Source organism: Phalacrocorax aristotelis, chromosome 4, assembly GCF_949628215.1.
Source record: "Phalacrocorax aristotelis chromosome 4, bGulAri2.1, whole genome shotgun sequence".
NCBI classification, from domain to species: Eukaryota; Metazoa; Chordata; class Aves; order Suliformes; family Phalacrocoracidae; genus Phalacrocorax; species Phalacrocorax aristotelis.
In genome coordinates this window covers 83,821,294-83,847,459 of record NC_134279.1, presented here as the reverse complement: position 1 = coordinate 83,847,459, position 26,166 = coordinate 83,821,294, and the positions used below count along the sequence as shown (strand labels likewise).

The 26,166-nt window shown below is 58.6% G+C and overlaps 1 protein-coding gene across 9 annotated transcripts in view; it reads left to right on the top strand.

Moving 5' to 3' along the window:
• Nucleotides 1-26,166, top strand: part of DYSF (dysferlin) — a 105,473-nt gene that overhangs the window by 18,576 nt on the left and 60,731 nt on the right. For all 9 annotated transcript variants that reach the window (XM_075092284.1, XM_075092279.1, XM_075092282.1 and 6 more), the window contains 14 exons: nt 56-162; nt 4,840-5,032; nt 5,577-5,732; nt 6,767-6,898; nt 7,330-7,496; nt 8,075-8,189; nt 8,323-8,428; nt 9,076-9,218; nt 10,269-10,442; nt 17,818-17,911; nt 18,267-18,344; nt 23,272-23,453; nt 24,742-24,882; nt 26,094-26,123. In XM_075092284.1, coding sequence (XP_074948385.1) covers nt 56-162; nt 4,840-5,032; nt 5,577-5,732; nt 6,767-6,898; nt 7,330-7,496; nt 8,075-8,189; nt 8,323-8,428; nt 9,076-9,218; nt 10,269-10,442; nt 17,818-17,911; nt 18,267-18,344; nt 23,272-23,453; nt 24,742-24,882; nt 26,094-26,123 — 1,818 coding nt within the window. The remainder of the gene's footprint in view (nt 1-55; nt 163-4,839; nt 5,033-5,576; nt 5,733-6,766; nt 6,899-7,329; nt 7,497-8,074; nt 8,190-8,322; nt 8,429-9,075; nt 9,219-10,268; nt 10,443-17,817; nt 17,912-18,266; nt 18,345-23,271; nt 23,454-24,741; nt 24,883-26,093; nt 26,124-26,166) is intronic.

Here is a 26,166-nt window from a genome sequence, read left to right as displayed (position 1 = left end):
TGGGATGGAGGGGGGTTCCCTGCTGTGCAGCTCCTCTTCCCCACCTATCGTGCAGGAAGAAAACCTGGAGAAGGTCCACCTTGCTCTCAAGGCCAACCGCTCGGCGAGCGAGCTGGACGCCCTGGGTGCCCAACTGATGGATGACATCATCGCCGACTGCAGGTATTTTCTGCCAGTTTTGAATGTGAGCCTTTTCATGCTGTTTATTGCGAAAGCGCTTATTTATCTTGGAAGGGACGACTTCTTTTTTTCCCTTTTTTTTTTTTTTTTTTTCCCTCTGAAAAACACCGGTCATTTGCTAATGTTTGCTTCAAAGGTTGCTGAGCCAAGGCACGGAGTTGAAAAGGTGACATTTAAGGCAAGTCATAAATTTCCAGCCTTCATGCAGGGGCTGCAGCGCGGCTCACCTGAATGAGCGGCATTGTGTCGGGGCGGGAGCCGGAGCCGGGCCAGCCCAGCCGGAGGGACGGAGGGGCTTGTGGAGTGAGGAGCCACCGACGTGGTGCCCGGTTGACTCTTGTGTGTGCTGTGCAGAGCACCCAAAGGGGGTTGTTCGGTTGTGCACGGGTGTTGTGTGTCCGACAGCTGCACCTGGGGCGTTGCAGGGCTGGATGGCGCAGCTATCCCGCCGTCCCCGTGGGCAGCACCGCCAGCGTCTGCTCCTGCTTTGTCTTTCTAAGGACTTGAACGTGTGTTCAAGGGAGGCTGGCGGGGTGCCCTGGGCTTTCCCTCCATGTAGCCTGTTTTTTTGGCCTCGATTGCACTTTGTGGGGATGCGGAGCCGCTCCGGGGAGCATCGCTGCGGTATTATCATGGTGTTTTACCCCAAGGACAGCTCAGCCCTCAGGAAGGTGTTTCAGGGACTGACCTCCCAGTCTTTGGACCATGGTTCTCCTTCAGGTATGCCCATGAAGGTGATCTCTGGGTCCCGACCCATGCCCGTGCCTGGCCACACAACTTCCCTGCAAGACCTCCATGCCATCAGTCTGGGGAAGGGCAATAGTTGGATGGTTGATGTGTTTTTTAGCCCTGGCAAGCCCTTGCCAAGGGGAGTTAAGAGAGCTGTCGTGCCTCTCGGAGCATCCTTGCCTTGGGAGGCAGGCGGAGAGCAGCCAGGCTGTGGAGACAGCCCTGCACTGGGCTGGGACACCCCATTGGTGGCAACCGGTGGCTGTGGCGGGTGGGTCTCTGTGGCCACCGAGCTTGTGCGGTGGCTCTCGGTGCTTTACCTCAGCAGAGAGGGAGAATTTGGCCGCCTTGGCTGTCCGTGAGGCCACCAAACCTGCTGGGGCCGCTTGTCCCCCCAACCCCTCCCTCAATAGCCACCAGCCTGCCAGAGCCTGGGCACTGTCTGCTTGGGCTTGTGCCAGTCACCTAAGGTTGGGGAGATGGTGCTGAGCTTGCTGCCAAGCGCTAGGTCCCTCTTTCTGTCCCCCCTGCTCTTCAAAAGGCCTAAGGGAAGGTCGTGGAGGTGTTGGGGTGCAGTGGGAATGGGGGTGCAGCAGGAATGGGGGTGCAGCCTCTCTGGACCCTCCTGTGACACCCGTGTGGGGACAGACACCTCCTTCCTTTGGGCAAGAAGACCTTGAACAAGCTGAACCCTGCTCCTCAGACCTCCTGGAAGACATGCTTAAGAAAACACACACACATACTTACAACCTCCCTATTTATTTGCTTTTGAGCCTCATAAAGGAGATGTGTTTCACCCCCCACGCACGCTGGCTCTGCTGGAAAGGTCAGAGCCATCCGACGGGCTGTCGATACCCCCCCGCTCCTGGGCACGCGGGACGGGACCTGAGGGGCGAGCCACGGCTTTGGGTTTTCCAGAGATGCTGCGCCCTCCAAAACAAATTCAATTAACCGGGAGGGGAGGGGAAAAATGTGGCCGCGGGATGTGCCAAGCCCGTGGTTCCCGCTGGCTCCTGGCCCTGCTCTGTGCTCAGCTCCCGCGGAATGTGGCTCCTCCGTCTCTGCGAGGGCTTGGCGTGGGGACCCGGGCTGGCTTGCGAGGTTGCTACCCTTGGTGGGGGCGGCTTGATCAGCCCCGATGGCTTTTTGGGGGGTTTTGCACCCCTCCGTGTGCTCTGCCCTGGGGGGGACGAGCTGAGCTGTGCAGCTGGACCCGTCCGCAGCTCCCCCCATGATGCTGCCGATGCCTCATCCCTGTGCTCAGCCAGGACAGAGCTCCTTCCCACCGGGATTTTGGAGGGATGGGACAACCCCCTGCCGCTCTCCAGTGCTTCCCCATCCTCCTCCGGGTCCAGAAAGGTGAAAGGGTCCCTGTGGGAGAGGGTCTCCCCACCTCCAGCAGGAAAACAGCGACGTGCTGCCAGCATCGCCTTGTCCCCACGTCTTTTCCAGACCTTTGCGTGAGGAGATAGAGGATGGCTGCTCTCTGGAAACGAATTGGAAGTAGCAAACAAATAGACAAAATTAGGGAAAGATGAGTCGTGGCGAAACCAAGTGCCCAAAACGTTGAATGGCAGCCGGATTCAGGCGGCTCCTGCAGCCCCTTCGTGTTGGCGGGCAGCAGCGCTGACCCAAGGGTGGGTTCCGTCCCTCTCTCCCGGCCCTGTCTCCTGCGGCGCGAGGATTGCTCCGTGCTGTGGCTCGGAGGAGAGCTGCCTCTGAACCGACTCCTCCGCTGTTCCCGGAGTTGGGAGCACGGCAAATTAAGCAGAGGGTAGCCGGAGAGGCCCTGCTACAGAAGAAGGTCCATGTTTTTGATCATCCTTTTGGTCTTCCTAGTACTTTGTCCAATTCTATCACATCTTTCCCCAGCTTGGAGGCACAATGTTCACACGAGGACGCGCCACGCGTTTATGTGCTGGCACAGGGATGTTCCCATTTTGCTCTTTCCTCATAATTGGCGCCCGGCGTGGTAACAGCCAGCGCAGGACCCGTCGCTGGGGATGAACCCAGCGCTCCCATCGTTGGCACATACCCAGCTCCTTGCCCAGGAGGTGGCCGCCCTCCGGGTCGGGCTGGCAGAGCCCCTGGGGGAGCGCGGTGCTGCGGGCTGCCAGCAGCCCAGGCAGGCCGTACCAGGACCCCAGCATCCCTCCGCGGGGGACATCTCGGGTCCCGGTGTCCACCTCCCTCTTCTGTTTTTGTGGTTTCTGCTAGTTTGTTGGATGCACGAGTCAGACTTGCTGATCTCAGGCTCTCCGGATCCTCCCCGGTCTCTCCGAGGTTACCCCTGAGGCAATATTAAGCGTGAAGCTACAGCTCTCACCGGCCACCCAGCCCTTTCCTACCTGAACGGCGAATGATTTGCTGCTGGACTGATTTCCTCCCGGCTGCCACGGCAGGACGGCCCCGGCGGGGGGCTCTGCCCTGGCGTCCGCCCGGCTCCCAGCCGTTTTGCTGTGGAAAATGCTGCTTCCAGCTCCGGCCCACCAGCAACACGTTCCTCGTGTCGTTTATCCACCTGAACAGGGGTAGTTCTTCAGGTTTTAGGCTTTTAACGGAGGCGCCTCCGTCTTTTTGCTGTTTTTTTTTTTTTTTTAACTACTTCATCGTATTTTTACGTTTCATCCGGTGGAGCCTGTGGTCTTTTCCCGTCTGAGCAGTGTTTAGCTCCATTTAACCGTTGTCGTCGTTAGAGGTCTCTGACACGTGGCACAGGTCTCCAGGAACAAGGCGTCTTCAGACCGTTTCCACACTGCCTATAGGATTTAACCCTTTCTGCTGCTCCTTTTCACACATTCCCTCCTTTTTGCGTAGTTTTATGGTTTATCTTTCTGAAACGAAATTCAACAGCAGTGAATATATTTAGGGTTTCTTTTTCCCCACCCTTCCTTTTTTCCCCCTGTTCCTGCAAGGATATGGAAATACACCCTCGTTTCTGCCGCGAAGTGGTGTTTGCGTGGCTGGTGAGCACTCTCCTTCCCGCGCGCCAGTGACAAAGCAAGCGGCAGAAAACGAGTGGGAGGTCAGCTCATTAGCAGCCCCCTCGTGATAAATACCCAGACGAAGCGTGGGCACGCCAGACTGCGTTCACGGAGCGCGGTCGGTCTGGCCGCAGCGGGCTTGGGGCTGCAACCCTGACACGGTCTTTTAATTCACCTCCTCGCGCAGGATGCTGCTGAGTGACCGGGCTAACTAGCAGCACCCGCAGCGCTCTGTATCCCTTCGGAAAAAGCAGCAAAAGCAATTCTCTTTAAGAGAAAAGAAAGACCTAAATTACCCCTAAATGCCTCCCTGAGCCTCTCGTTAGAGGAATCCGCGTTATTAACCCGAGACAACCGGCACCGACGCCATCTCGGGCAGGTACCACCGTGTGCATCTGCCCGTGGCACGTCTCGATGAGCATAGCAGGGCAAGAGGTGTTGCCCTTCGTATTTATCACGCAGTTAGAAGGGGGCTTACAGATCCCAATCCCAGCCCGAGCGGGAGCATTGCGGCCGGCGGGGGGCTGCGGGTCGGGACCTGGGGGCAAGAAGAGCATTATTAATGGCAACACCATAAATCACTGCACTTTACAGGAAATCCTCTAAATGGCTCAGCACAGCGAAGGTCCTCCCGGATTCCTGAAACATTTATCCAGCAACTTGAATCAATTTATATTAAAATACGTGTGTGCGCGCGCGCATGGTGTGCACGGCGGCGGCCAGGGCTCCGTCCCGGCTGCCGTGGGTGATGCGTGGGGCCTGCAAGTGCGGTTTGAAGCTCCTCTGGTCTTGGCATTGCCATGTTCCCCAAATGTATCTTCAGTGCCTGGTTAATTTTTTGGGAACTTGCTGAAAAAGAGGGAGGGAGAAGAAAAAAAAAAAGACAGCAAAGCTCCTCGAGAGGATGAGTGAGCTCCTAATGTCGCTTCTCTGCCCGTCCCCACAGCCTGACCCTGCCCGACGTCCTGGGGAGGCCGGCCAGCACCCACCTGGACCAGAACATGTACCGGTATCGCAGCACCAACCTGGAGCAGATCGCGAAGGCTGCCCTGAAGCTCAAGCACGACGACTCGAGCCTGTTGGCGGCCCTGGAGCAGGCAGAGGACTGGCTCTCCAGGCTGAAGGCCATGGCAGAGGAGGTAACGCTGCTGCGAGGGTGGCGGGAGCTGCTTTTCACCTCACGGGGGTCTCGTTCCTCCCAAGCTGGCCATCAGGGTGCTGTTCTGGTGTGATGGCTCTAAGCCATCGCCCGGCAGCGCGGTGGGATGCAGGGAGGATGCTGCTCTCGCAGGCAGAGTCCTGCCCCCCCCACGCAAGGGCTGCACCCGCATCCCACCGCAGTGATGCGAACCGGGTTAGGGAGGCGCTGGGTTTGGCAGCCGGTTGTTGAGGTTTAGCCTTGCTCGTGGCAGAGCTTTGGAGCGCAGCCAAAGCTGCTGCGGCGACCTGGGCTGGCTGCGGAGGGCAGGGCTTGGAGAAACGTGGGGCTGCTCTGCCCTGGCCAGACCCAGGCGGGATCCAGAGGTGCTGAGATGGGCTCTGGGTCGACTGGTCCCAGTCCAAGGGCTTAGGGTGGCAGCGGGACTCGGGGCACGGCTGCTCCCCGGCCTCCCGCATCCCCCCGCGGCTGATGTGCTGGTTCGGAGCCCCCTGGTCAGACACTACGGCTTTTGTGTTTTTCAGCCCCAAAACAGCCTGCCCGATATAGTGATCTGGATGCTGCAGGGAGACAAGCGCGTAGCGTACGCCCGCGTGCCAGCCCACGAGGTCCTCTTCTCCAGGAACATCCCCAGCTGCTGCGGCAAGAACTGCGGGAAGCTGCAGACCATCTTCCTGAAGGTACCTTGGCTTCTGGTGTACGTGCACGCCTGACACTCATTTTTAAAAAATTTTCCCCTGAAAAAAAAAGAAAAGAGAAAATCGTGCAGGGAAACCTGAAATCCCAACGCAACAGGCTGCCTTAACCCACGAGCACCGGAGGCTCCGGGGACTCTCAGCCCCGGTTTCAAGCCTGTTGAAGCTGGCTCCTGCGTGGTGAGAGCCTGGCCGTGCTTCTGGTGGAGTTCAGCTCCCCTTCGCGTGGATCTGCGGCAGATCCCCGGGAATATCTTCATATTTTCTGCAAAATCCAGGGCAGTGAAGATGGGTGCGCTTTGGCCCAGATAGTGCTTTTTTTCTTTTTTTTTTAAAAAAATTATTTTAATTTTTTTTTTAATGTTATTTTACGTTTTTCAAAATTCCTGACCCTCTGCCACCCCAGGAAATTTAAGCTGCGGCATCCTCTGCCAGGCACTTACTGAGCTTCTTACATCTCAAATGACATTTCTTTGGCCTTTCGCTGCGTGCCAGCCTGGGAGCAGACAATCAGCGCTGAACAAGCTTTAAAAAAATAAAGGGAAATAAAATAAACTGAATAAACCCCAAAACCCCAAGCCCAGCTGGCAGTAAAAGATGAACAAAAATATATTGTTTTTTTTCTGTACTTTAGCTCTGGATGGAAAACTAGCATCACTTGAAGGGGAAAAAAGTGACTGAGAGAGAGAAAAAAAGGGCAGCGAGACATCTCCCTCTTTATTCTTTCTATTTTTGCTCAAGATGCTGGCTGGGTTTGGTGTCCTAGCCCTGAAGGGTGTCTCACCGAGGCACAGAGGCCTTGACCACTGTGGCTTTGAAGCTCCCCAAGGTCATCCCCAAAGCGCTCCACACACTGTTGATGTTGTCCCGATTCCCAGGGATGCTCCGTGTCCCACCACCTCCCCCGGCTCCCTGGATGGGGCTACGGGGGCTTCGTACCCCCACCCCCGGCCTCGCATCCCGAGCGTCCCCCGTTAATATCCCCCCCGGGGATATTCACGGGGCTCTGCCTTCGGCAGTATCCCCAGGAGGAGGCGACGGGTCCGAAGATCCCGGCGCAGATCCGGGTCCAGCTCTGGTTCGGGCTGTCAGTTGATGAGAAGGAATTTAACCAGTATGCCGAGGGGAAGCTCTCCGTCTTTGCTGAAACCGTGAGCATCTCGTGGCGACCACCATAGAGGGCTTTTTTTTCTCTCTGGCGTGGGCGGCAGCTCCGCCACGGAGGGGAGGGTGTGGGCCAGACCACGGGTGAGGGCTCTGCCAGGTGGGGATCACATCAGCCCCTACCAACCGTGAGAAGAAAGAGCCGTTTCCACCAACATCCAGCCTGAAAGGCCGGGGAGAAGGTTGGTAAAGAGCCATAAAGCCTCATCATGGCTTCACATCTCCTTTCACCTGTGGTGGTGGGAAATCTGGGGGTGCCCATGGGGATGGGGGGCTGGTGGGGGGGTTAGGCTCTTCCCAGGAGGTCTGTCCTCAGGGGCTCTCCAGGAAGGAAGGGATTATTCGTGGGATTTCAAAAGGATTATTCACGGGATTTTGTGCCTCCAACACAAAAACCTCTCTGCTTTTGCTCCCCCAGTACGAGAACCAGACCAAGCTGGCGCTGGTGGGGAACTGGGGCACGACCGGCCTGACCTACCCCAAATACTCAGATGTCACCGGCAAGATCAAGCTCCCCAAGGACAGCTTCCGCCCCTCCACGGGCTGGACCTGGGCCGGGGACTGGTTCATCTGCCCGGAGAAGACGTGAGTGATGGTTTTCTACCAGGATCAGAACCTGGGTGGGCTGTTGTGGGCACCCCAAAAACCTGCGCAGGTGCTAAGCTGGTGGCAAGGTCACCCAGAAAGCGGGTCGGAGATCTGGGGTGCCATGGCGGTTCCTTGTCTGCCTGCCCCGTCCTCGGTAGGCGACGGTGTTAACGCAAAACGTGCCGTCTCTGTGCTGGGTGGTGTCCCTGGGGCGGTGGGTGCTGCCCAGGCGCTCACGGACACGACAGCCCCAGCACCCAGCTCGCCGGGGTGCCTCTGCAAGCTCCACACTGAGGAGGTGGGATCCCAGAGAGGCACCGAGGGGATGGGAGGGGATGGTGGATGCTCAGCACAGCTCTGCCCCCTTCCTGCGTTGGATTTACAGCCTGTGTTTTGGGCTTCACCTGGGCCGGGTTGCCGAGGTCTCGTGGGAGCTTTGCCTGGTGCGTCGGGGGTGAAGGAGGCTCAGGAGGCAACGTGGCCGGCCACGAGAGGAGGGACGACGCTGCTGCCCATGCGGGGCTGGGAGGGCAGGAGGGGGAGACCCTGACGCCGTGCGTCTCCCTGGGGTGCAGGTTGCTGCATGATGTGGACGCCGGGCACCTGAGCTTCGTGGAGGAGGTGTTTGAGAACCAGGTCCGGCTGCCTGGAGGCCAGTGGATCCACATGACCGATGCCTACACTGATGTGGTAAGGACGAAGCAGGCAGCCCCGGGCTGAGCCGCCGCCCCGGGCTGCAGAGGCAGGAAGGCCTGGGGGGCTCAGGGATGATTTAGGCATGTGCTGGGCACCGTTTGGTTGAAAACACCCCTGCGTCCCACAGAATGGGGAGAAGGTCCTGCATAAGGATGAGATTGAGTGTCCTCCGGGCTGGAAGTGGGAAGACGTGGAGTGGGACACTGACCTCAACAGAGCCGTGGATGAGAAAGGTATCAGAAAGCAGTTTGGGGCATCCATGCCACTTTCATCGCCTTTACTCTGCCCATCGTGGGGTTCCCGTCCACGGTCCCGTCCAGCACTAGGGATGATAATGTCCCCTTTGTGGCTGTGTGAGCTGCTCCACTGGCTTGGGGGGAAGGGGATCAGGCCCTGGAGGTACCCTCTCCCCCTTGCTCTGGCTGAGGCTGGCGCTGTGGGGTGGGCAGCCCCACAGCTGCTTTCCTTGCTGCTGGGGATAGCCCAGGCTGTTCTTCTGGAAGATCTCACCTGGCTTCTGGTGAAAGAGGAATGGAAAGCAGCAGGCCAGAAAGCACCCGAGATGGTCGCAAGGGTTGGGGTTTCCTGAGGAGGGAAGGACACAGAGGAGAGTTCCCAAGCTGTGACTTTGAGCCAAAGGCTGGTGGGACACCATGAGTCCATCACCTGGGCATCTCCAGAGGGACACCTCCGCTGGGTAGCAGCATGAGTATGTTATCATCTGTGTGGACCAGCAAACTGGAAAAACGCGTTTTATCTGGACCAACCTTTGCTATTAAAGCTCTTCCAGTCGGGCTATATGTGAAGAGAGGTCCCTGGTGGGAGGCAAGGTAGGGGGGCTCTTCTCCTGCCTTCACCCAGGTGTCTCCTTCTCTCCAAGGCTGGGAGTACGGCATCACCATCCCGCCAGACCGCAAGCCCAAGGCCTGGGTGCCGGCCGAGAAGATGTACCACACCAACCGGCGACGGCGCTGGGTGCGGCTCCGCCGGAGGGACCTCACGCAGATGGAGGCCATGAGGAAGGTAGGGTGGGGGCCGGGGAGAAGGGAATGAGGAGAATGAGAGTGGGTTTGGGCCGTGTCCCTGTCTCTCCATGCGGAGGTGGCGGTGCTTGGCCTTCTGCAGAGATCTAAGGTTGGACTAGATGATCCCTGAGGTCCCTTCCAACCTGTGATTCTGTGACCTGCTGTGCTTTGGAGCCTGGTGGCACTGGAGGAGCTCCGTGATGGAGCAGGGGCAGCCTCCGTAGTTTCCACCATGGGGGTCAGCATCTCCCAGAGCTGGAGACCGCTCCAGCAGTGCTTGTTTGGGCTGCAGGGTGGGGTGGGGGCCTCCACTAGTCCCACGAAGCAGCTCTGGGACCGGGGCTGGTGTAGAGGTCCCCAGCCTGTCGTGTGTCCCAGTCCTGCTTCCCTCTAGGTGGTGCAATTGGCCTGCAAATGCCACCAGAGCGCTGCCGCTCTTCCCTCCCCCCCAGCAAGTTCCCCAAGACACTTTGCTCCCTTTCCAGCACTTTTTCTAGATAATTGTGGATGGAAAGCATGGGGAGCCCCTGCCGCCGCGTTTGCCGAAGGAATGCAAGTGTCACAGGGAGGTGACACAATTCTGGGGAGAAAAAGCCTTTATGGGCTTGTGGCTGCTGCCCTGGGCAGGCTGTCCCGTGGAGGTCCCAGGAGGGATCAGAGGTGGTGGAAAAGTGGAGGGCAGGCTGGGAAGATGGAGGTGCTGGTGCTACCCAGGCCTGGGCAGTTTTCAGCCCCCTCCTTGCTCAGCACGGGCAGCCCCCAGCCCAGTGAGACCCTTTTCCAAGTGGGGTTCACCCCAGGGGCCGGTTGAAGGGCTGAAACCCTGGCTAAGCCAGAGACATACAGGGAGGATACGAGGTGGGACAACTGTAGCAGGCAACAACTTGAAGAGGCTGGACCCAGGTTTGGGTGGGAACAACCCTGGAGAGCCCCCAAAGCGGCTTTGCCCCTTGGTTGTGCCGGGGTCCCGCCATTGTCACCCGCAGAGAGGGGCTGTAGGGTGGTGGGACCGAGCCCCCCTGAGCCCCGGTGTGTCCCTGCCCGGCAGCACAAGCAGGAGGACCTGGATGGGGAGGGCTGGGAGTACGCCTCGCTCTTCGGCTGGCGCTTCCACCTGAAGTATCGCCGGACCGACACCTTCCGCCGCCGCCGCTGGAGGCGCAGGATGGAGCCCCTGGAGCGCACCGGGGCCGCCGCCGTCTTCGCCTTGGAGGGGGCCCTGGTAGGTACCCACTTTTCCCCCCAAAATTGCTGCCTGGGCAGGGGAGCCCGGTCGGGTCTGCTCCCACCCTCCGTCCCATCCCAGGGAGTGGACGCGGAGCAAAGCTCGGTATCTGCCCCTCGTTATCTGCTGCCTGCGCCCGCCGCTGTTTGTTTAGCTAATATTCTGGCTTTCTTAATGCACTGGATTTCATAATCCTTTGGCTTTTCCAATAACTAAATGAGAACCAACCACAGCAGCACAAAGCCCCTATTATAAGGTTTTCATTTTTTTCTCCCCCTTTTGGCTTTTTCCCCCCCTTCTTCTCCGCTCTGTCCTTCCCTCCGTCCAGTGTTTGAGCCCAGCAGCCCCTCTGGGACACAAGGAGCTCCATGGCGTTTGCATGCATCAGCCCTGAGCTCACACTGGTCCCATCTAGGGGGGGTCCTGGCTGCCGCCCACCCCAGGGCTGCCGGTGGGACCCTGGCTTCTCCCCCTTCACCCTGGAGCCTGTCTATACAATTTTTGGCCAGATGCTTCACCCCTCTGCATCTCAGCAGAGGCAATCGAGGAGGATTTGGCTGGCAAGCCCTATAACATGGGGAGTGTGTCCATGCACGGGTGTGTGTCCATGCACAGGTGTGTGTGCATGCCCATGGAGCCGTGCACGAACCCCCCCGTGCCCTTCCCTGGCGCCGGGGGTGAGGGCAGGGGGACAGCGGGGTGTCTGATGGGGGCTGCCTTGGGTCTCCCCTTGGTCATGCGGTTTTCCCAGGGACTCAGCCGTGCCCTCATCTCACCTTCATTAGCCTGCAAATGAAATGGGTTTGTGAGTTTGGCTGCTGACGGACCTGTCTGCTGGGTGTACCAGGGGATGTGGGATAGACCCAGGGGAGGAAAATCCCCTTCACTGCATGTGGGGCAGAGACTGAAGCAAAGGATAAGAGGAGGAAAAAGCCCCATTAAAATGTCAATGTGGCAACGTGCCTGGGAACTGCTGCTTGCTTTGCTCCTGGTGACGCTGAAGCAGTGGCAGGGGTTCCCTGGTTGATTTAAGTGTCCCCCAGTGACACTGGCGTGCTGCTGAACGCCCACCTGCCCCAGGCTGCAGGGGGCTGCCCCTTCCAGCCCTACAAAGCCTGCTAGGCCTGATGTTACCTACTTTGCGTACTTATTTTCCAGCCATTTCTTAGCCACGTCAGTTAGCATTGGAAAGCCCAGTTCTTAGCAGCCTCCCCAGTCTCTCATTTACCTTTATGCCAAAGTTAGGTCTATAATTTTTATTATATTATCATGTACTAAATCAAGTTTATTTTGCTTATTTTCTAACATAATAATTCTAGAAAAAAAGCAGTTGTTCTGCCTTGCCTTGCCTTGCTATGCCTTGCCTTGCCTTGCCATCCCTTGCCTTGCCTTGCCTTGCCATCCCTTGCCATGCCTTTGCTTGCCATGCCTTGCCCTGCCTTGCCTTGCCTTGCCATCCCTTGCCTTGCCTTGCCTTGCCATCCCTTGCCATGCCTTTGCTTGCCATGCCTTTGCTTGCCCTGCCTTGCCCTGCCTTGCCTTGCCTTGCCTTGCCTTGCCTTGCCTTGCCTCGCCTCGCCTCGCCTCGCCTCGCCTCGCCTCGCCTCGCCTCGCCTCGCCTCGCCTCGCCTCGCCTCGCCTCGCCTCGCCTCGCCTCGCCTCGCCTCGCCTCGCCTCGCCTCGCCTCGCCTCGCCTCGCCATCCCTTGCCTTGCCTTGCCTTGCCATGCCTTGCCTCGCCTTGCCATGCCTTGCCTCGCCTCGCCTCGCCTCGCCTCGCCATCCCTTGCCTTGCCTTGCCTTGCCATGCCTTGCCTCGCCTTGCCATGCCTTGCCTTGCCTTGCCTTGCCTTGCCTTGCCTTGCCATGCCTTGCCTTGCCTCGCCTCGCCTCGCCTCGCCTTGCCATGCCTTGCCTCGCCTTGCCTCGCCTTGCCTCGCCTTGCCTCGCCTTGCCTCGCCTTGCCATGCCTTGCCTCGCCTTGCCTCGCCTTGCCTCGCCTTGCCTCGCCTTGCCTCACCTTGCCTCGCCTTGCCATGCCTTGCCTCGCCTTGCCTCGCCTTGCCTCGCCTTGCCTCGCCTTGCCTCGCCTTGCCTCGCCTTGCCTCGCCTTGCCATGCCTTGCCTCGCCTTGCCATGCCTTGCCTCGCCTTGCCATGCCTTGCCTCGCCTTGCCTCGCCTTGCCTCGCCTTGCCTCGCCTTGCCTCGCCTTGCCTCGCCTTGCCATGCCTTGCCTCGCCTTGCCTCGCCTTGCCTCGCCTTGCCTCGCCTTGCCATGCCTTGCCTCGCCTTGCCTCGCCTTGCCTCGCCTCGCCATGCCTTGCCTCGCCTCGCCATGCCTTGCCTCGCCTTGCCTCGCCTTGCCTCGCCTTGCCTCGCCTTGCCTCGCCTTGCCATGCCTTGCCATGCCTTGCCTCGCCTTGCCTCGCCTTGCCTCGCCTTGCCTCGCCTTGCCTCGCCTTGCCTCGCCTTGCCATGCCTTGCCTCGCCTTGCCTCGCCTTGCCTTGCCTTGCCATCCCTTGCATTGCCTCGCCACGCCTTGCCACGCCTTGCCACGCCTTGTCTCGCCTTGCTTTCCTCTCTTCCCCTTCCCCAGCAACAACCGCCCTGAGCGTCACTGCCGCTCTTACACGACCCCAGCGCACGCATCCAGTGCCCTCACGCCAAGCAAATGCCTGAACCATGAGGTTTCCCTCTTGGCGCCGAGCAGAGCACGCGGCCACCCTCAGCGCTGCGCCGGGTGACAGCAGGGTCCCGGCGGCGCAGCAGGTCCCCCTGCTGTAGGACCGTGCTGCTCCTGGCAGCCGGACCAGCGCCTGGGGAGGGCGATGCCGTCTGACACGGAGTAGTATTTATTTCACACGCGGAGATTTTGGGGGATGCTGCCCCCGCAGGGTGACAGCTCCGGAGGGAGCACCACGGGAGAGCGGCAGGTGAATCCCTCCCCAGCCCTGGCTCTGCAGGACCAGCCGCCCGCCCTTTGGGCTCTGCTCGCTGAATTCCCCGCTGCAGTAGGTCACTCTGGCTCTCCTCAGCGCCCTCATATTTTGGGGCTACTGGCTGCATTTTCTGTGGTTGGCTGGTTTTCTGTGGATTGCTTTATAAATGATCTTGCCATAGTTTCTGGTTTTGCAGCTTCATGCCTTTCCAGCTCTCCTCTCTTACTTGAAAGACTTACGTGTTTTTCCAGGATGCTCCATCCCAAAATAATAGATAAATTAACACCGCATCTGCCATCCAGCATCCCCAGACCCTCCGGACCTGCACAGGGTTGACCCCATCTGCTGTGGCTCCATCCGCTGGAGCCGCAGCGGGAGGAGGGACTCAGCATGATGCCGCAGAGCTGGGATCGGGGCGGTGGGGTGAAGGGGTGCCAAGGATGGGAAAAATATGAGCGGGTGCTGAGGGCTGGGAAGGGTGGACGCTGATTTTCCGCTGTGCCTCTTTCTGATGCTTTTTTAATGCAGGCAGAAGGAGGTAGCTTTTGACAACTGAGGTGTCAGGGATGCAGAGCCCGAGAAGGGCACCTGGATGGGGCAGCAGCTGGAGTTTGAGCTGCTGCTGCCAGCTTTGATAGGACTGAGGCTGAGTAAAGGTGCTGTCAGGAGAGGGAGCCTCGAGCATCCCCTGGCTCAGACTTTATCCAGGCCGGGGGCCAGGGCTGCCACGGGCTGCCGGAGCCCCCCGCAGCGCCTCCCGTCTGCTCCGTCCGCGTTCCTGTTATCTGCCGCCTTCTCTGCGAAAGGCATTCGTGCGGTGCCGTGGTTGTGGCAGGGGTTGCCCGGAGCCCGTCCGGCCAAGGAGCCATACGGCGGCGCAGGGCAACCGAGGCAGAGGGAAGATTGAAGTGCAAACTCAGGCAGAACAAGCCAACACCCCAAGGGCTAATTCCCCGAGCTATTCGAAAGGGTTTCCAACAGGAAGATAATACCAAACATGACCAGAAGGAATGTGTGTTGAATGCAGGAATGTGCGGACGGTGCTGGGGTTTCTGGGCCTCCCTCTTCTCGGGGATGCTCAGTGTGCATCGCTCCGGGCTTACCAAAGTGAGCAGTCGTTGCTGTTGAGACATGCTGAACCACCACACCTCGGGATCAGGGTGACCCTGAGCTGGGAGCAGCTGGAAAGCAGAGCCCCCGTGGGCTGCCCAGCTGCTGAGCAGGGCTTTGTAGGAGCTGGTGACTCCTTGGCAGAGGCTTCCCCAAAAAATCCCACTGCGCCGGTGGAGCTGAGCAGCTGCAGCCCTGGGGCCGTGCGTGGGGCTCAGCACCTTTGCAGGGCGAGCTCAGCGTCTCTTCGGCACCACCTGCGGGGTGGGAGCTCAGCGTCCGCTCCCAGCCAGCCCGGCTCCCTGCAGCGGGGGGAGCCAGAGGGCTGCTCTGTGCCCGGGTCACCCCAGCTTGCGCCCCTTGCCCGGCCCTGCTGCGTCACGGCTGCCCCCCAGACCCACACATACGTGCATGCACACGCGTGTGTGATTTCTTTTGCGTGCTCGCTCTCCTCAAACACTTGCTCACCCCTACTTTCGCTTGAAGGCTTTTATTTCGCTGCTCACTTACGCTCCATCCTTCCCCTGACACCAAACAACGGGGATCAGGGGGACATTGCCGGTTCCCCCGTCCCACAGGGAGCAGCGTGGTGCTGCCCAAAGCCGGCCCGCGTGCTGCTGCGAGGGCTCGCGGTGCTGCCACGTGGCACTGGCTTTCGGCTGCCTTGGGTGCAGTTAGCCTGGTGGATTTGGGGTGCCTGTTGGGGTGGGCTGAGCTGCCTCAGATGTTGCTTCTCACTGATCCACCTGCTCCTTCCAGCTGCCCCGAGCCGTGGGCTCTCCCATGCAGGATGGCTTGTTGGTGTGCCGGTCTTTTGGCAGTCCTTGGAGCCGTCCTGCAGCCACCCACATCTCGGGATGGTCCACAGGTGGCTCAGGGCAGGACTCAAGGAATTAGACCTGTGGTGAGCCCACGAGTGTCCTGGGCACAGCATGCCACCCTCCAGGCCACCCCCTTTGCCCTTGCCATGACCACCCTGCCCTCTCCACTGCCCGTGGCTTGGCCTCCCCCGCTACTCCCGGGGACACCCACAAAGCGCCTGGTGCTTATTGCTTCTCATGATGGGTCCCAGCTGCCTGATGGGGAGCTGGAGACGGAGAAGCTGGTGATGCAGAAGGCTTCTAGCACTCCCACCCATACCCGAAACGCGGAGGCAGTGTAACACCGCTGCTCGCAGCGCTACCCCGTCTTCCTCTTCTGCCTCTATTTCACCTATGCCTCCTCCCCATATCAGCTGGGCAGCCTTCCTTTCCCTCGGGCTTGCTCGTATCAGCTTCTCCCTGCATTTCCCTCTCTGTGACAGCGTGTCCTAGCTTTTTTTGGGACCTGCCGTTTGGCAGCTCGCTCATCACTGGCAGTCCTTAAAAGAGAAGGACCATGGGACATGGTGTGGCCCCAGGGCACCGCTCTGCCCTCAGCCCGATTTCTGGGAAGCCCAGAGCCAAGCTCTGCAGCTTGGGGCTGTCTCTGGTTTCTGATGGAAAGCCCAGAGGCTCTGCCCTGGAGCTGCGAGCAGCCCTCCCACCCTGCAAGCCCCATTTCCTCCCATCCTCCCCCAAAAATCAGCCAAGGGAAACCTTTGTCTGACAGAGAGCTTTGGGTTTTCCATGCCAGGCTGGAAAATCTTGCCTGTTTCTGCCGGCGCGTACGCCCTAGCTTTGGCTTGGCACCAGGCGTGATGGAAGCACCGTTCCCGAGCAGGAGAAGAGCAGGGGGGTGACAGCCAGGGTGGGGGCCTGGTGCTGCCGGGGTTTGGCCAGGGTTGGGGGCACCGGTGCTGTAGCTTTGTGCCCAAACCACCGACCAGCTGCACCAAGTGTGGGGTCCTGGTGGGAGACCCCAGCTGCAGAGGAGTCCTGCTTGGGGCAGAGCGGTGAGATGCCACCAGGGTGAGGGTCCCACTGTCCCCCCGGTGCTCCTGCGCCCAAGGCGTGCGGATGATACGTTGCACCTTGCACAGGCTCCCACTGCAGCACCGGGTGCCTAGGAACCCCACGGGGATGGGACGAAGGGAGGAGGTCATGGGGGTACTCCATCCTGTGTGGAGACCCCAAAGGGCAAATCGTAGTCCTGAGCAAGAGTGGTTTTCAGCTTGCCCTCTCCAAGGAGTGCTTTCCGTGGTGTTTTGGGGTGTGAGGCGTCCCCCTTCCTCGTGACGGATAGACCTGGGGTCCCCAAGCCCTTGCTGAGGGCTTCAGAGAGCAGCCCCTGCCTGTCTCAGCTCCTGGTCTCCTCCACTCGCCCTTCCCCAGGCTCTCAGTGGGCGCAGGTCGGGGTCGGGGGACTGGGGGGACCGGCGGTCCGCCGGGCAGAAAGGTCATAAAAATAACTGAGGAGCTATTCATCTCCCGCGGGGAGGGGGGCGAGGACGGGAAGGCAGCGCGGAGGTTGCCGTGCAAACCCTCGGCGCGACCTCGCCGCCGTAAATACAGCGCAAACCCCAGGGCTGCCTCTGCAGACAATGTCGCGGTAATTGCGGTTCCTGCCTGGAAAGGCAAGGAGGGCTCTGAGGACCACCTAAGCTCCTGACACGTTTTTGGGACCAGGCAGCTCCAGGCTCTGGAAACTCCATCGCAGACCTGCTTTTTTTTTTTTTTTGGTCTTTTTTCCTTCTTTCTTCTCCTTCTTTCTTTAAACACCCCTCCCGCCTCTCCCTAGCCTTCGATAATTGAAAAATACTTAAAGATCAGATTTACACTCGCCAGGAAGTTACCTTTATGCTCCTTTTCCTGCAACTAAATATTTCAAGCTGAACGCGGCAATTAGGAGGTGATAAAAGGCCAGCTCTCCTAGGCGAGCACAAGGAGAGGGAAGAGCGATGGCCCAGGTCGGCCGAGGCTCCCCCCGGGCAGCGAGCGGGGCGTTTGGCTGCATTTGACACCGTCTGTATCACTGTTCACAAAGTTTATACTCCATTAATTTTGCTTGCAAGGGGATTTAGGGAAATGTTCTTTAACTCCTAACTACTGCTCCAAGGATGGACTTGGTGAAATTGCTTTAACTACTAACTACTGCTCCGAGAATGATGGACTTTGGGAGAGGCTTTTCCGTGCCGGTGCGATGCTGGGAGGCGGGAGGCGAACTGGTGACCCTCGGGCCGCTTTTGTTGTTGTGTCCTGTTCCCTCCCAGCACGGCGTGGATCGGGAGCTGCGTCCTCTCTGCCCTTCCGGGGCAGAAGAGCCTGAGGGTCCCTCCACGGGGAAGCCGAAAGCCCTCTTGGACACGTGTGTGGATAATGCCCTGGAGGACCCCATCCCGAGGGGAGCCCCGGCTGCAGAGGGGGTGCTGGCATGACCGACCCTGCCTCGCTTTCTCTTGCAGGGAGGAGTGACAGACGACAAGAGTGACGATGGCAAATCCATCTCCACGCTCAGTTTCGGTGTCAACAGACCCACCATTTCGTGCATATTTGACTGTAAGGCCCCAAGGGTCGGAGGGTCGGGTGAAGTTCCCCTGCAGTGAGTCCTGGCGTGGGGTCTCTGCTGTGAGGATGGGGACCCCGTAGCCGAGCTTGTCCCATCCTCTTCCTCTCAGCCACCTTGAACGCAGGTGGATGGAAAGAGGGGGGTGGGTAAGGATGGGGCGCAGCTTGTCCCCCTGGGAACAGCAGCATGCTCAGAGCTCGGTGCTCTCTTGGGAAGCCATGGGAAGGCTTAAGCCAAGCTGCCTGCAGACATGAGCCTGGGGCTGCTTAAAAACCCAGCTACTCCCCAGTGCCCTGCACTCGTCCCTGGGCTCGTCTCTCAGCTGTTTCTCGCTCCTCTGTACAGGTGGGAACAGATACCACCTCCGCTGCTACATGTACCAAGCGCGGGATCTGATCGCCATGGACAAGGACAGCTTTTCGGGTAAGCCCAAATGCTCACGTCCACTTGTTTGTGCTTGTAATTAGTGTTGTAATGAATGCTGGGGAGTAGTGGGGTCTGTAAAGCAAATTTTGGGCTATTTATTGATGTGAAATGAGGGGTGTTTGGCAGCCAAACGACAGAAGGCAGCGGCACGAGGCTTTCCCAGGGCAACCTGCCTGGTAGCTTGATTTCCCATCAGCAAAAAAAAAAAAAAAAATCAGAGTTTCAAGAACTCTTATGTGAGAAACCAACCAGAAACCACAAGTTACCTAGGTCAGCCGTGAGTCAGAGTTGTTTGCTTTACTAATAGCTCCTTCTCCCCGGGCCGAGGTGACGCTGAAAGCCAGTGGCAAGGCTGGGTAGCAGACGGCTCAGGGGCATGACAAATAAAAACAGAGCAGAGGGCAGGGATGTTTACCGTGGCACGTCGCCTCGAGCTGCCCGCCCGTGCAGCGCGCGAGCTGGGGGATCGCGGGGAGGGCGGCGGGCTCGGGGCTGGTGCCGAGATGATGGAGCACGGGGCAGAAACCTCCATGAGGTGTGCTCAGAAAAATTCAAAAGGGTGCAAGGGTACAATTAGGACCTCGGAGCAGAGAGGCAGCTTCTCCTCTGGCATCCTCATGAAGTTTCTGGTTGGATTTATGTGCCCTCAGCATCCAGCTTGCTCCCAGCTGGCTGAACCCTGGCCAGCCTTTTGCCCACCCTCGCAGGGCAGGGGGGCACCAGTCTCCTGGGTCTGGGGTTCGCGGAGGGGATTTTTCCTATGGTTTGGGGAAGGGATGAAGGCTGAAAAAGGGAGACCCCCGTTTGTTAGGAATGAAAGAATTGATTGAAAATACGGTTTGGAAAGGAAAGTACCTAACAGTGGCAAATCTGTAAAACGGTTTGTATTTGTTTTCACAACTGAACATTAAATGGAGCTGCTGCTCCTCCGGTCTCCATCCTGGAAACTCTGCAAAGGGGCTGGGAGGCAACGGCTCGGGGCTTTCATTGATGGAGCCGGTGCCTGAACAGGGCATCCTTCAGACTGGACTAAAAAATGTCCCTTCATGGAAAAAAGTGTGGTCCCAGGCAGAGAAAAGGGTGCCCTGGACTGTGAGCGAGAGGCTTCCCGTGTCCGGCGGCTCAACACGTGCCCGGCACAGCTTCAGGCACTTCTGACGCTGCCAGACTTGAGCTGATGTGGTTGGGATGTCGCGTGCTGAGCTCGTGTTTTCTGGGTTGAGAAATCAAGTCAGAATAAGATACGCCACTCCATCGGTTGGGCAGCTCTGTTGTCTTTCGGCACTGAAAGGTGGTTGGGTGTAGGTGGTTTGGTTTCGTTTGGTGGATCGTTTCGTTTGCAGCGGAGGGTGAAGTGTGGCCGCGGAGGTGGGAGGACGTGTCAGGAACGGTCCTTCGCATCAGACCTGAGCGGGGACCAGCCCCCCAGCAGCCAGAGGGTCCCACATCCTCTTCCCCATGGGCTGGGCCATCCCAGCCAGGTGGCTCCGTGGCTCTTTGGTGCTTGTGACCAAAGCTGCCTTTGCCCACACCCGTTAATGCTTTGGCATGTCATTCTGAGGCGGGAAAGCAGGACAGCGGGGGTGTCGCAGTTTACCCCTGACTCGGAGCTGGAGCTGGGGTAACGCAAACAGTCCCCCCATCAGTTCAGTGCCCTGTGGCAGGGGCCATGCCTGAGACGTGAGCGGGTATCCCCGGAGGACCCACGCCCCTCCGCAGTGATGCCCGCCGGCAGGACGCACCCAGCATCCCTCCGAGGCTGTCACTGACCGTCTGCCGCGGGGATTTGCAGAGGGACTGGGTGTGGGGTTGCCCACCAGCGTTGGCACGGGGGTGGCAGGTCTTTGGGACAGACCCCAGAAGCAGGCAGCAGTGAGCGGGGACAGCCGGGTATCACCGTGCTGGGCAGCAGGACCACCGGCTCCCCCTGGTATTTTGAAGCAGAGGGGTTTGGGGAGGGGGGCGTGGGTGGGCAGAAATGCCCTGGAGAGGTGTAGAGCACCCAAACAATCACCCAGTGTCTGCGCCCACTGAGGTCCCGTCTCCCCTCCGCCTCCACAAAGGGTTTGTTGTTCGAAGTGGTGGGGACCGAGGTGATCTCATGGCCCCGATCGGCGGAGTGGGGAGGGGACTCCCTTCCTTCGGAAAAACCTGGCCAAGGACAACATGAGTAACAACATGCCACAATGTGGAATTGTGATCTCCGCTGCCTTAACAAAGCATAAAGGAGTTCATTAAGGGGGCTTTACACAGTTATAAAAATAAACCTTCTGTGCATACGAGGGTCTAAACAAAGGGGCTTTATAGAGACCTCCTTTAAAAAGAAGAAGAGGGGGGAAAAAAAAAAAGAGCAAAAAAGCAAATCCAAATCCATGGTTTTTTTGTTTATTGTAACGCATTCTGCTTTCCTCTTACTGGAAAAAAGCGCGTAAGTGGAAAAGGTTCTTCCCAGTGTGAATAGTGCTCTCTCCAGCCGGCCACCTCGCAAGCAGCCCCGGCTCATTAAACACGTCTGCTGCGGTCCGGACGCCGAGACAGAAAATACACCCCTCTCTCCCCCCGGTCCCTGGAAGAGGGGAGAGAGGGTGGGGGGCACCACCCTGCTCAGCCGGCCCCACGTTCAGGTGCCTGGGGGGTGCTGCTCCCTCTCCAGGGTAGGCAGGGCTCGTTTTGCTCCCAGGGTAAGCTCGCAGACTCCGGGGGGTGCTGGTGTCAGGGTGCGCAGGCTGTTTTGCAGGGTGGGGGTACCTCTCCGGGGACCATGGGGATTCGCGCAGCGCCGAGTCCTAAGGGTTGCATTTGTAGGGGCTGCCACGCTCTTGGCCACCGGTAGGTCTCTTGGGGCTGGCGTTGGGTGGCGGGGGTGGCTCCCCGCTGCGTGCTGGTGGCCCCCCATACACTGCCTGGTGCATCTGTGTCCTGTGGTGGCCCGTTATGCTGGGTGCCAGGCAGAGGAGGTGGCCTGTGTCCTTCCAAAAATGCCCGTGATGCCTCCTGCCACCACGGAGGTCGGGGTTTGCCGGCAGCTGGAGCTCAGGGACCCACGTGGGACCGGTCAGGTGGGATGCAGCGATCATGGAGGTCTCATGCCTGACAAGGACCAGTAGGTGCTATCAGGTTATGAAAGGTGTTCAGTGGCATGTTTCCAGCCTCTCGCACAGCCCTTAGTCCTGGCTCGTGCCCGGTGCTGCTGCCGGTGCAGGCGGGATGCCCACGGGAGGTTTGGGCCACGTGCTTTTTGAAGCTGTCTGGAAGGGAAGGTGATAGAGAGGGCTCAGGTTTTGTGTTTCAGTTGTTAATTGATCTCAGGCTTCCTGTTTTAATTGCTTTGGTTGTTAAGGGTGGCTACTCCTCACTGTTTGCTGCTGCCTCGTGTTGAGAAGCCTCTGGCTTTGTCCCAAGTTAGAGGTGAGACACCTTGGTCCCAGCCCAGCGCCTAAGTACAGGGGTCTGATGAGACCCTGGAGTACCTGAGGCATCTGCACGGGGCTGGCAGATGTGATGCAGCAGCCCTAAGGGAGACCCAGAGCTGTCTGATGAGGCAGCTGGAGGCCGGGTGGGATAACCTGGAGCACTGAGAACCCAGAACCCTCGCCAGGACGTGAAGGTTACCAAAGCTCACGCAAGGAGGCTGGGAGGATGACTCTGGCTGGTTGCTGGCTGCATCCTCAGCTGCTGTCTCTTCTGGAGATGCTAAAGACCCCAGGAAGGAGGCAGTAACCTCCCAGCCACCTTCTTTGTGGTCTGGCCTTCACAGCAAGGGGTGACCTGAAGTCACTGCTCACCCACGTGTGCAATGCTGGGGCCTCCGGCATCTCCCTGGGAAAGACTGTTTGCACCATGGAACCAGCTTGTGCTCTCGGCAGTGCTGGAAGACGGCCGTGTTGCCACCACTGAAACACTCATCCTTGCAGAGACGTCTTCTGGGAGGAAACCCCACACCTGAGGGCAACAGGGGAACCATTTGTGCTACCTCACTGCTGGTGGATGGGGTGAGGCGTCACGGGGATAACCCGGAGCAGGACAGGCCAAGTCACACAGCGAGGAACCTTCTGATGCTGCAGCAGTGGAGTGGTGGGAGATGTGGCCAGGGAAGGTCGCAGTGTCTCCACCAGCTGGAGATATCACAAGCCAGAGGATAAGGTTGCTCTGGTTAACACAGTCTCACTGGATGCCCAAAAGGCTTTTGGCAAAAAAAAAATCCTCCATCAAGGTATTTTTTTAAGGAAAGGAGGCTGCTGTGGGATGAGAAGGAAGGTCTTTGCATAAATAGACAGCGAAGTTGTGTGGACCATTGTGGTTGTCGTGTCCCGAAAAGAGCTGGAGTGAGCAGGGGTCTGGATTGGCCTTTTGTGGGGAATAACTGAGACTCTTCTGCTTGAAAAAGAGATGTTTTAGGGGTGGCATGGTAGAAACCTGCAGAACCCAAGGTGTCAGTGCAGGTGGGCAGGGGCAAACTGCTCCTTCTCTCCTAATGCAAGAACTGGGGAGCCTCAGGTGGAGACAGCGGGAGCCAAGTACTGCAAAAAACCATGAGAAGATGGTTCTTCACGCAGTTTTGAGTCCTCACTGGAGGATATGGTGGGTTCAAGAGAGACAGGGCGAGTCTGTGGAAGACAACCCCTTTGCACAGTTGCTAAACACACAGGCATCTAGCTTGGGGAGTACCTGAGCTGCGAATAGCTGGTGTGTAGGGATATGTGTTGGAGAACTTGGCCTCATTCTCTTCTCAGCTGGAGTTGCCTGGGACATGATGGGAATGTCATTGCTGTTTCAGAAAGACCCGCAGCTCCTTCAGCCTGTTCGCAGTCGTCTCTGCACAGCCCACTGGCCCTTGAATGACTGTGAATTGCTTTCTCCTCCCTAGACCGGTAGATCTAATTCATCCTTTGCCTCTTGTCTAACATCCCTTCATCCCTTGCAGATCCCTATGCCATTGTCTCCTTCCTCCACCAAAGCCAGAAGACGGTGGTGATCAAGAACACCTTGAACCCTACCTGGGACCAGACACTCATCTTCTATGAGATAGAGATCTTTGGGGACCCCCAGAACGTATCTGAGTCCCCTCCCAACATCGTCGTGGAAATATATGATCACGACACTTACGTAAGTGTTTGGGCATGAGCTGGACCCTCGTGGTGTGAGTGTGCTGGGGGAGGCAGGACAGACGCTTGGCATTGCTCCTGCCCTCTGGAGTGCAATGCTGTAACGTCTCTGGGTGGCTCAGATGTTGAGCTGGACACTCAGAAGACAAAAATCTCAGCAAACAGCTCTGCTAGTGATGTCCTTGGTGGCCCTGCTCTAGTCACCAAAGCTGCATCTACGTGCAGTGTGGCCAGATTAACCCTATTTCCTTGTCGAAAAAGCTTGGGACAGGGTTTAAAGCAGTTGTGCAAGTAGGGGATGACACACTGGTGTTTGCTCAGCTGCCCAAAGGTATCCAAAGTGCCTTGTAGGCATTTGGGGGGCTGGTGAGATAACCTTGAGTCCTTCCTAGAAAAACTGGGCTGTAGCCTGTCACAAGAGGGGATTTTTAGTCTGGAGAAGAGGCTGAGGGGAGGCCTTATTGCTCTCTACAACTACCTGAAGGGAGGTTGTAGCGAGGCGGGGGTCAGTCTCTTCTACCTAGTAAGAAGTGACAGGACGAGAGGAAACGGCCACAAGCTGCGCCAGGGGAGGTTTAGGTTGGATATTAGGAAAAACTTCTTCACCAAAAGGGCTGTCAGGCCCTGGCACAGGCTGCCCAGGATGGTGGTGGAGCCTCCATCCCTGGAGGGATTTAACAGAAGGGCAGACGTGGTGCTTGAGGATACGGTTTAGTGGTGGGCTTGGCAGTGACAGGTTAGCGGTTGGACTTGATGATCTGAAGGGTCTTTTCCAACCTTAACGATTCTGTGATTCTATGATAAGAGCAGAAGGAGTTTCACTGTGCAAGTGAAAAGCATGTAGAACGTATCTCAGGAATGTCTCAGGAGCCCTTCTGCCCTCCCTCCTCCAAAAGACACCAGCAGGGAACAGCAAAGGCAACTGAAGATCCCGTTGCAGACCAGTGAATGGGCTTTTTAAGAGCTGCAGATAATGTTATACTCGGAGCTCCTGTGCTGGAAATCGTGTGATACTGTAGGAATTTCACCTCCTGTTTAAGCCAAAATGCATGAGAATGAGTGCATTTCTAGCCCTCGTAGTTACAGGAAGGAGTTTGAAAACTTGAGCCTGTACGGGCATCCAAGCTATCTTTTCTTCTTCCTTGGTCCCATACTGGTTCATACTGGTTCAGACACTGAGCCTGATTTTTGAGTGCTAGGGTCTCGGCTGAGGTGTGGGTGCGTGGTGATGGGCTCCACCGGGACGTGGGGTGGGAAGAAAGCTCCCCGTGCATGTCTTTGCCTTTCAGGGTGCGGATGAGTTCATGGGGCGCTGCATTTGCAAGCCCAGCCTGGCGCGCTCGCCGCGGCTCTCCTGGCACCCGGTCATCAAGGCAAACAGAAACGTCGGGGAGCTGCTGGCTGCCTTCGAGCTGATTCAGAGGGAGAAGGTGAGCTCCCCGTCTGGACCTGATCCTGCCTCTAATTGCAATGCTGGCTTCTTCCCTTGGAGCCTCTCAGCACCCGCCAGGATCCCACCTTTGCTCAGCGCTGGGTTATGTCCACGTGGGCTCAGCAGCTCTGCGGCTGCCCGTCCTGAGTTCCACCAGGACGGCGACGCTCGCCGCTGGCTGTGCGGTGGGAGGCATTTAGCAAGGGGCTCGGTGCCGGGCCCAAGCCCGGGCTGCTGCGTACCCGTTCGGGGAGGCACAGCTCGTGCCCTCCCAGCCGTGGCGCTGAGCTCAGAGCCTTGACACCTTCGCATCACGGGGAGAACCTGGTGCCTTTGGCCCCAGATCGCTGCCTTTTGCTCAGAGTTAATTTAAGGATGGGGTTTGTGAGAGCCGAAGCGGGCGGTTACTCCTGCAGCAAGGTGCCGCGCTCGGTGTCATGAGCCACAGGGGAAGGAGGCTGTGATTCGGAGCCAGCCGGGGCGGGAGAGACTCCTCATCGTGCCCCAGGGCGCTCTCGTGTGCTTTCCCCCCCTCCCTGCCCCCTGCACGCACCACCTCTCTCGTCTCTGGCTTTTCCACTGGCCGCGGCGCCTGGCTGCAGCCCAGATGTGCCTCTATGCCGGGGAAAGTGGATGGACTGGAAGGCTAAAACTCCCCGTCCTGTTCCTCCCTCCCAGCCCCGAGGTGGCAGCGAGGGTCCCATCCCGCAGCTCCCTCCTCCTCCCTCTGCCCGGTGCGGGTCCCAGCTCTGCTCCTGAGGGACGCTGCGCTCGGCGCACGACGCTGCTGCAGCTGCCGGGGGTGGATGTGCCGGGCACAAGCCTTGCTGCGCCAGTGCGGGACTGCTGGGTGGGAGTCAGGGGATGTCTCTGCTGCTGGGACGGGGCACCGGGTCATCTGCATGCAGCCTCTTCTTCCTCCTCGCCCCCTTCAGAAGTCACTGAACTGGGCGGGGAAGACCTTGGGAAGGGGGATCCTCTCTAAGGACCTTGTTTGATCCTAGCAGAAAGCAGCCGGGTGGATCTGAGGCTCTGCCCGTGCCTCCTTGCCAGAGGGAGAGCCCTGCCCTCATGCCCAGGCCTTTTGGAGCTCGGTGCTGGGCACGGAGGGGGGCAGCGTGTGGCTGTGGGAGGGCTGGTGTGTCTCTGCACATAAAGCTGAGTTAGCACCAGGAGTGCAAATGGAAAGTATGTGTTTTTTCTCCACAGCCGGCTGTCCACCACATCCCTGGCTTCGAGGTAATGCCTTTCTCTTGCTTGCAGCTCCTACCCTGTGCCCCTC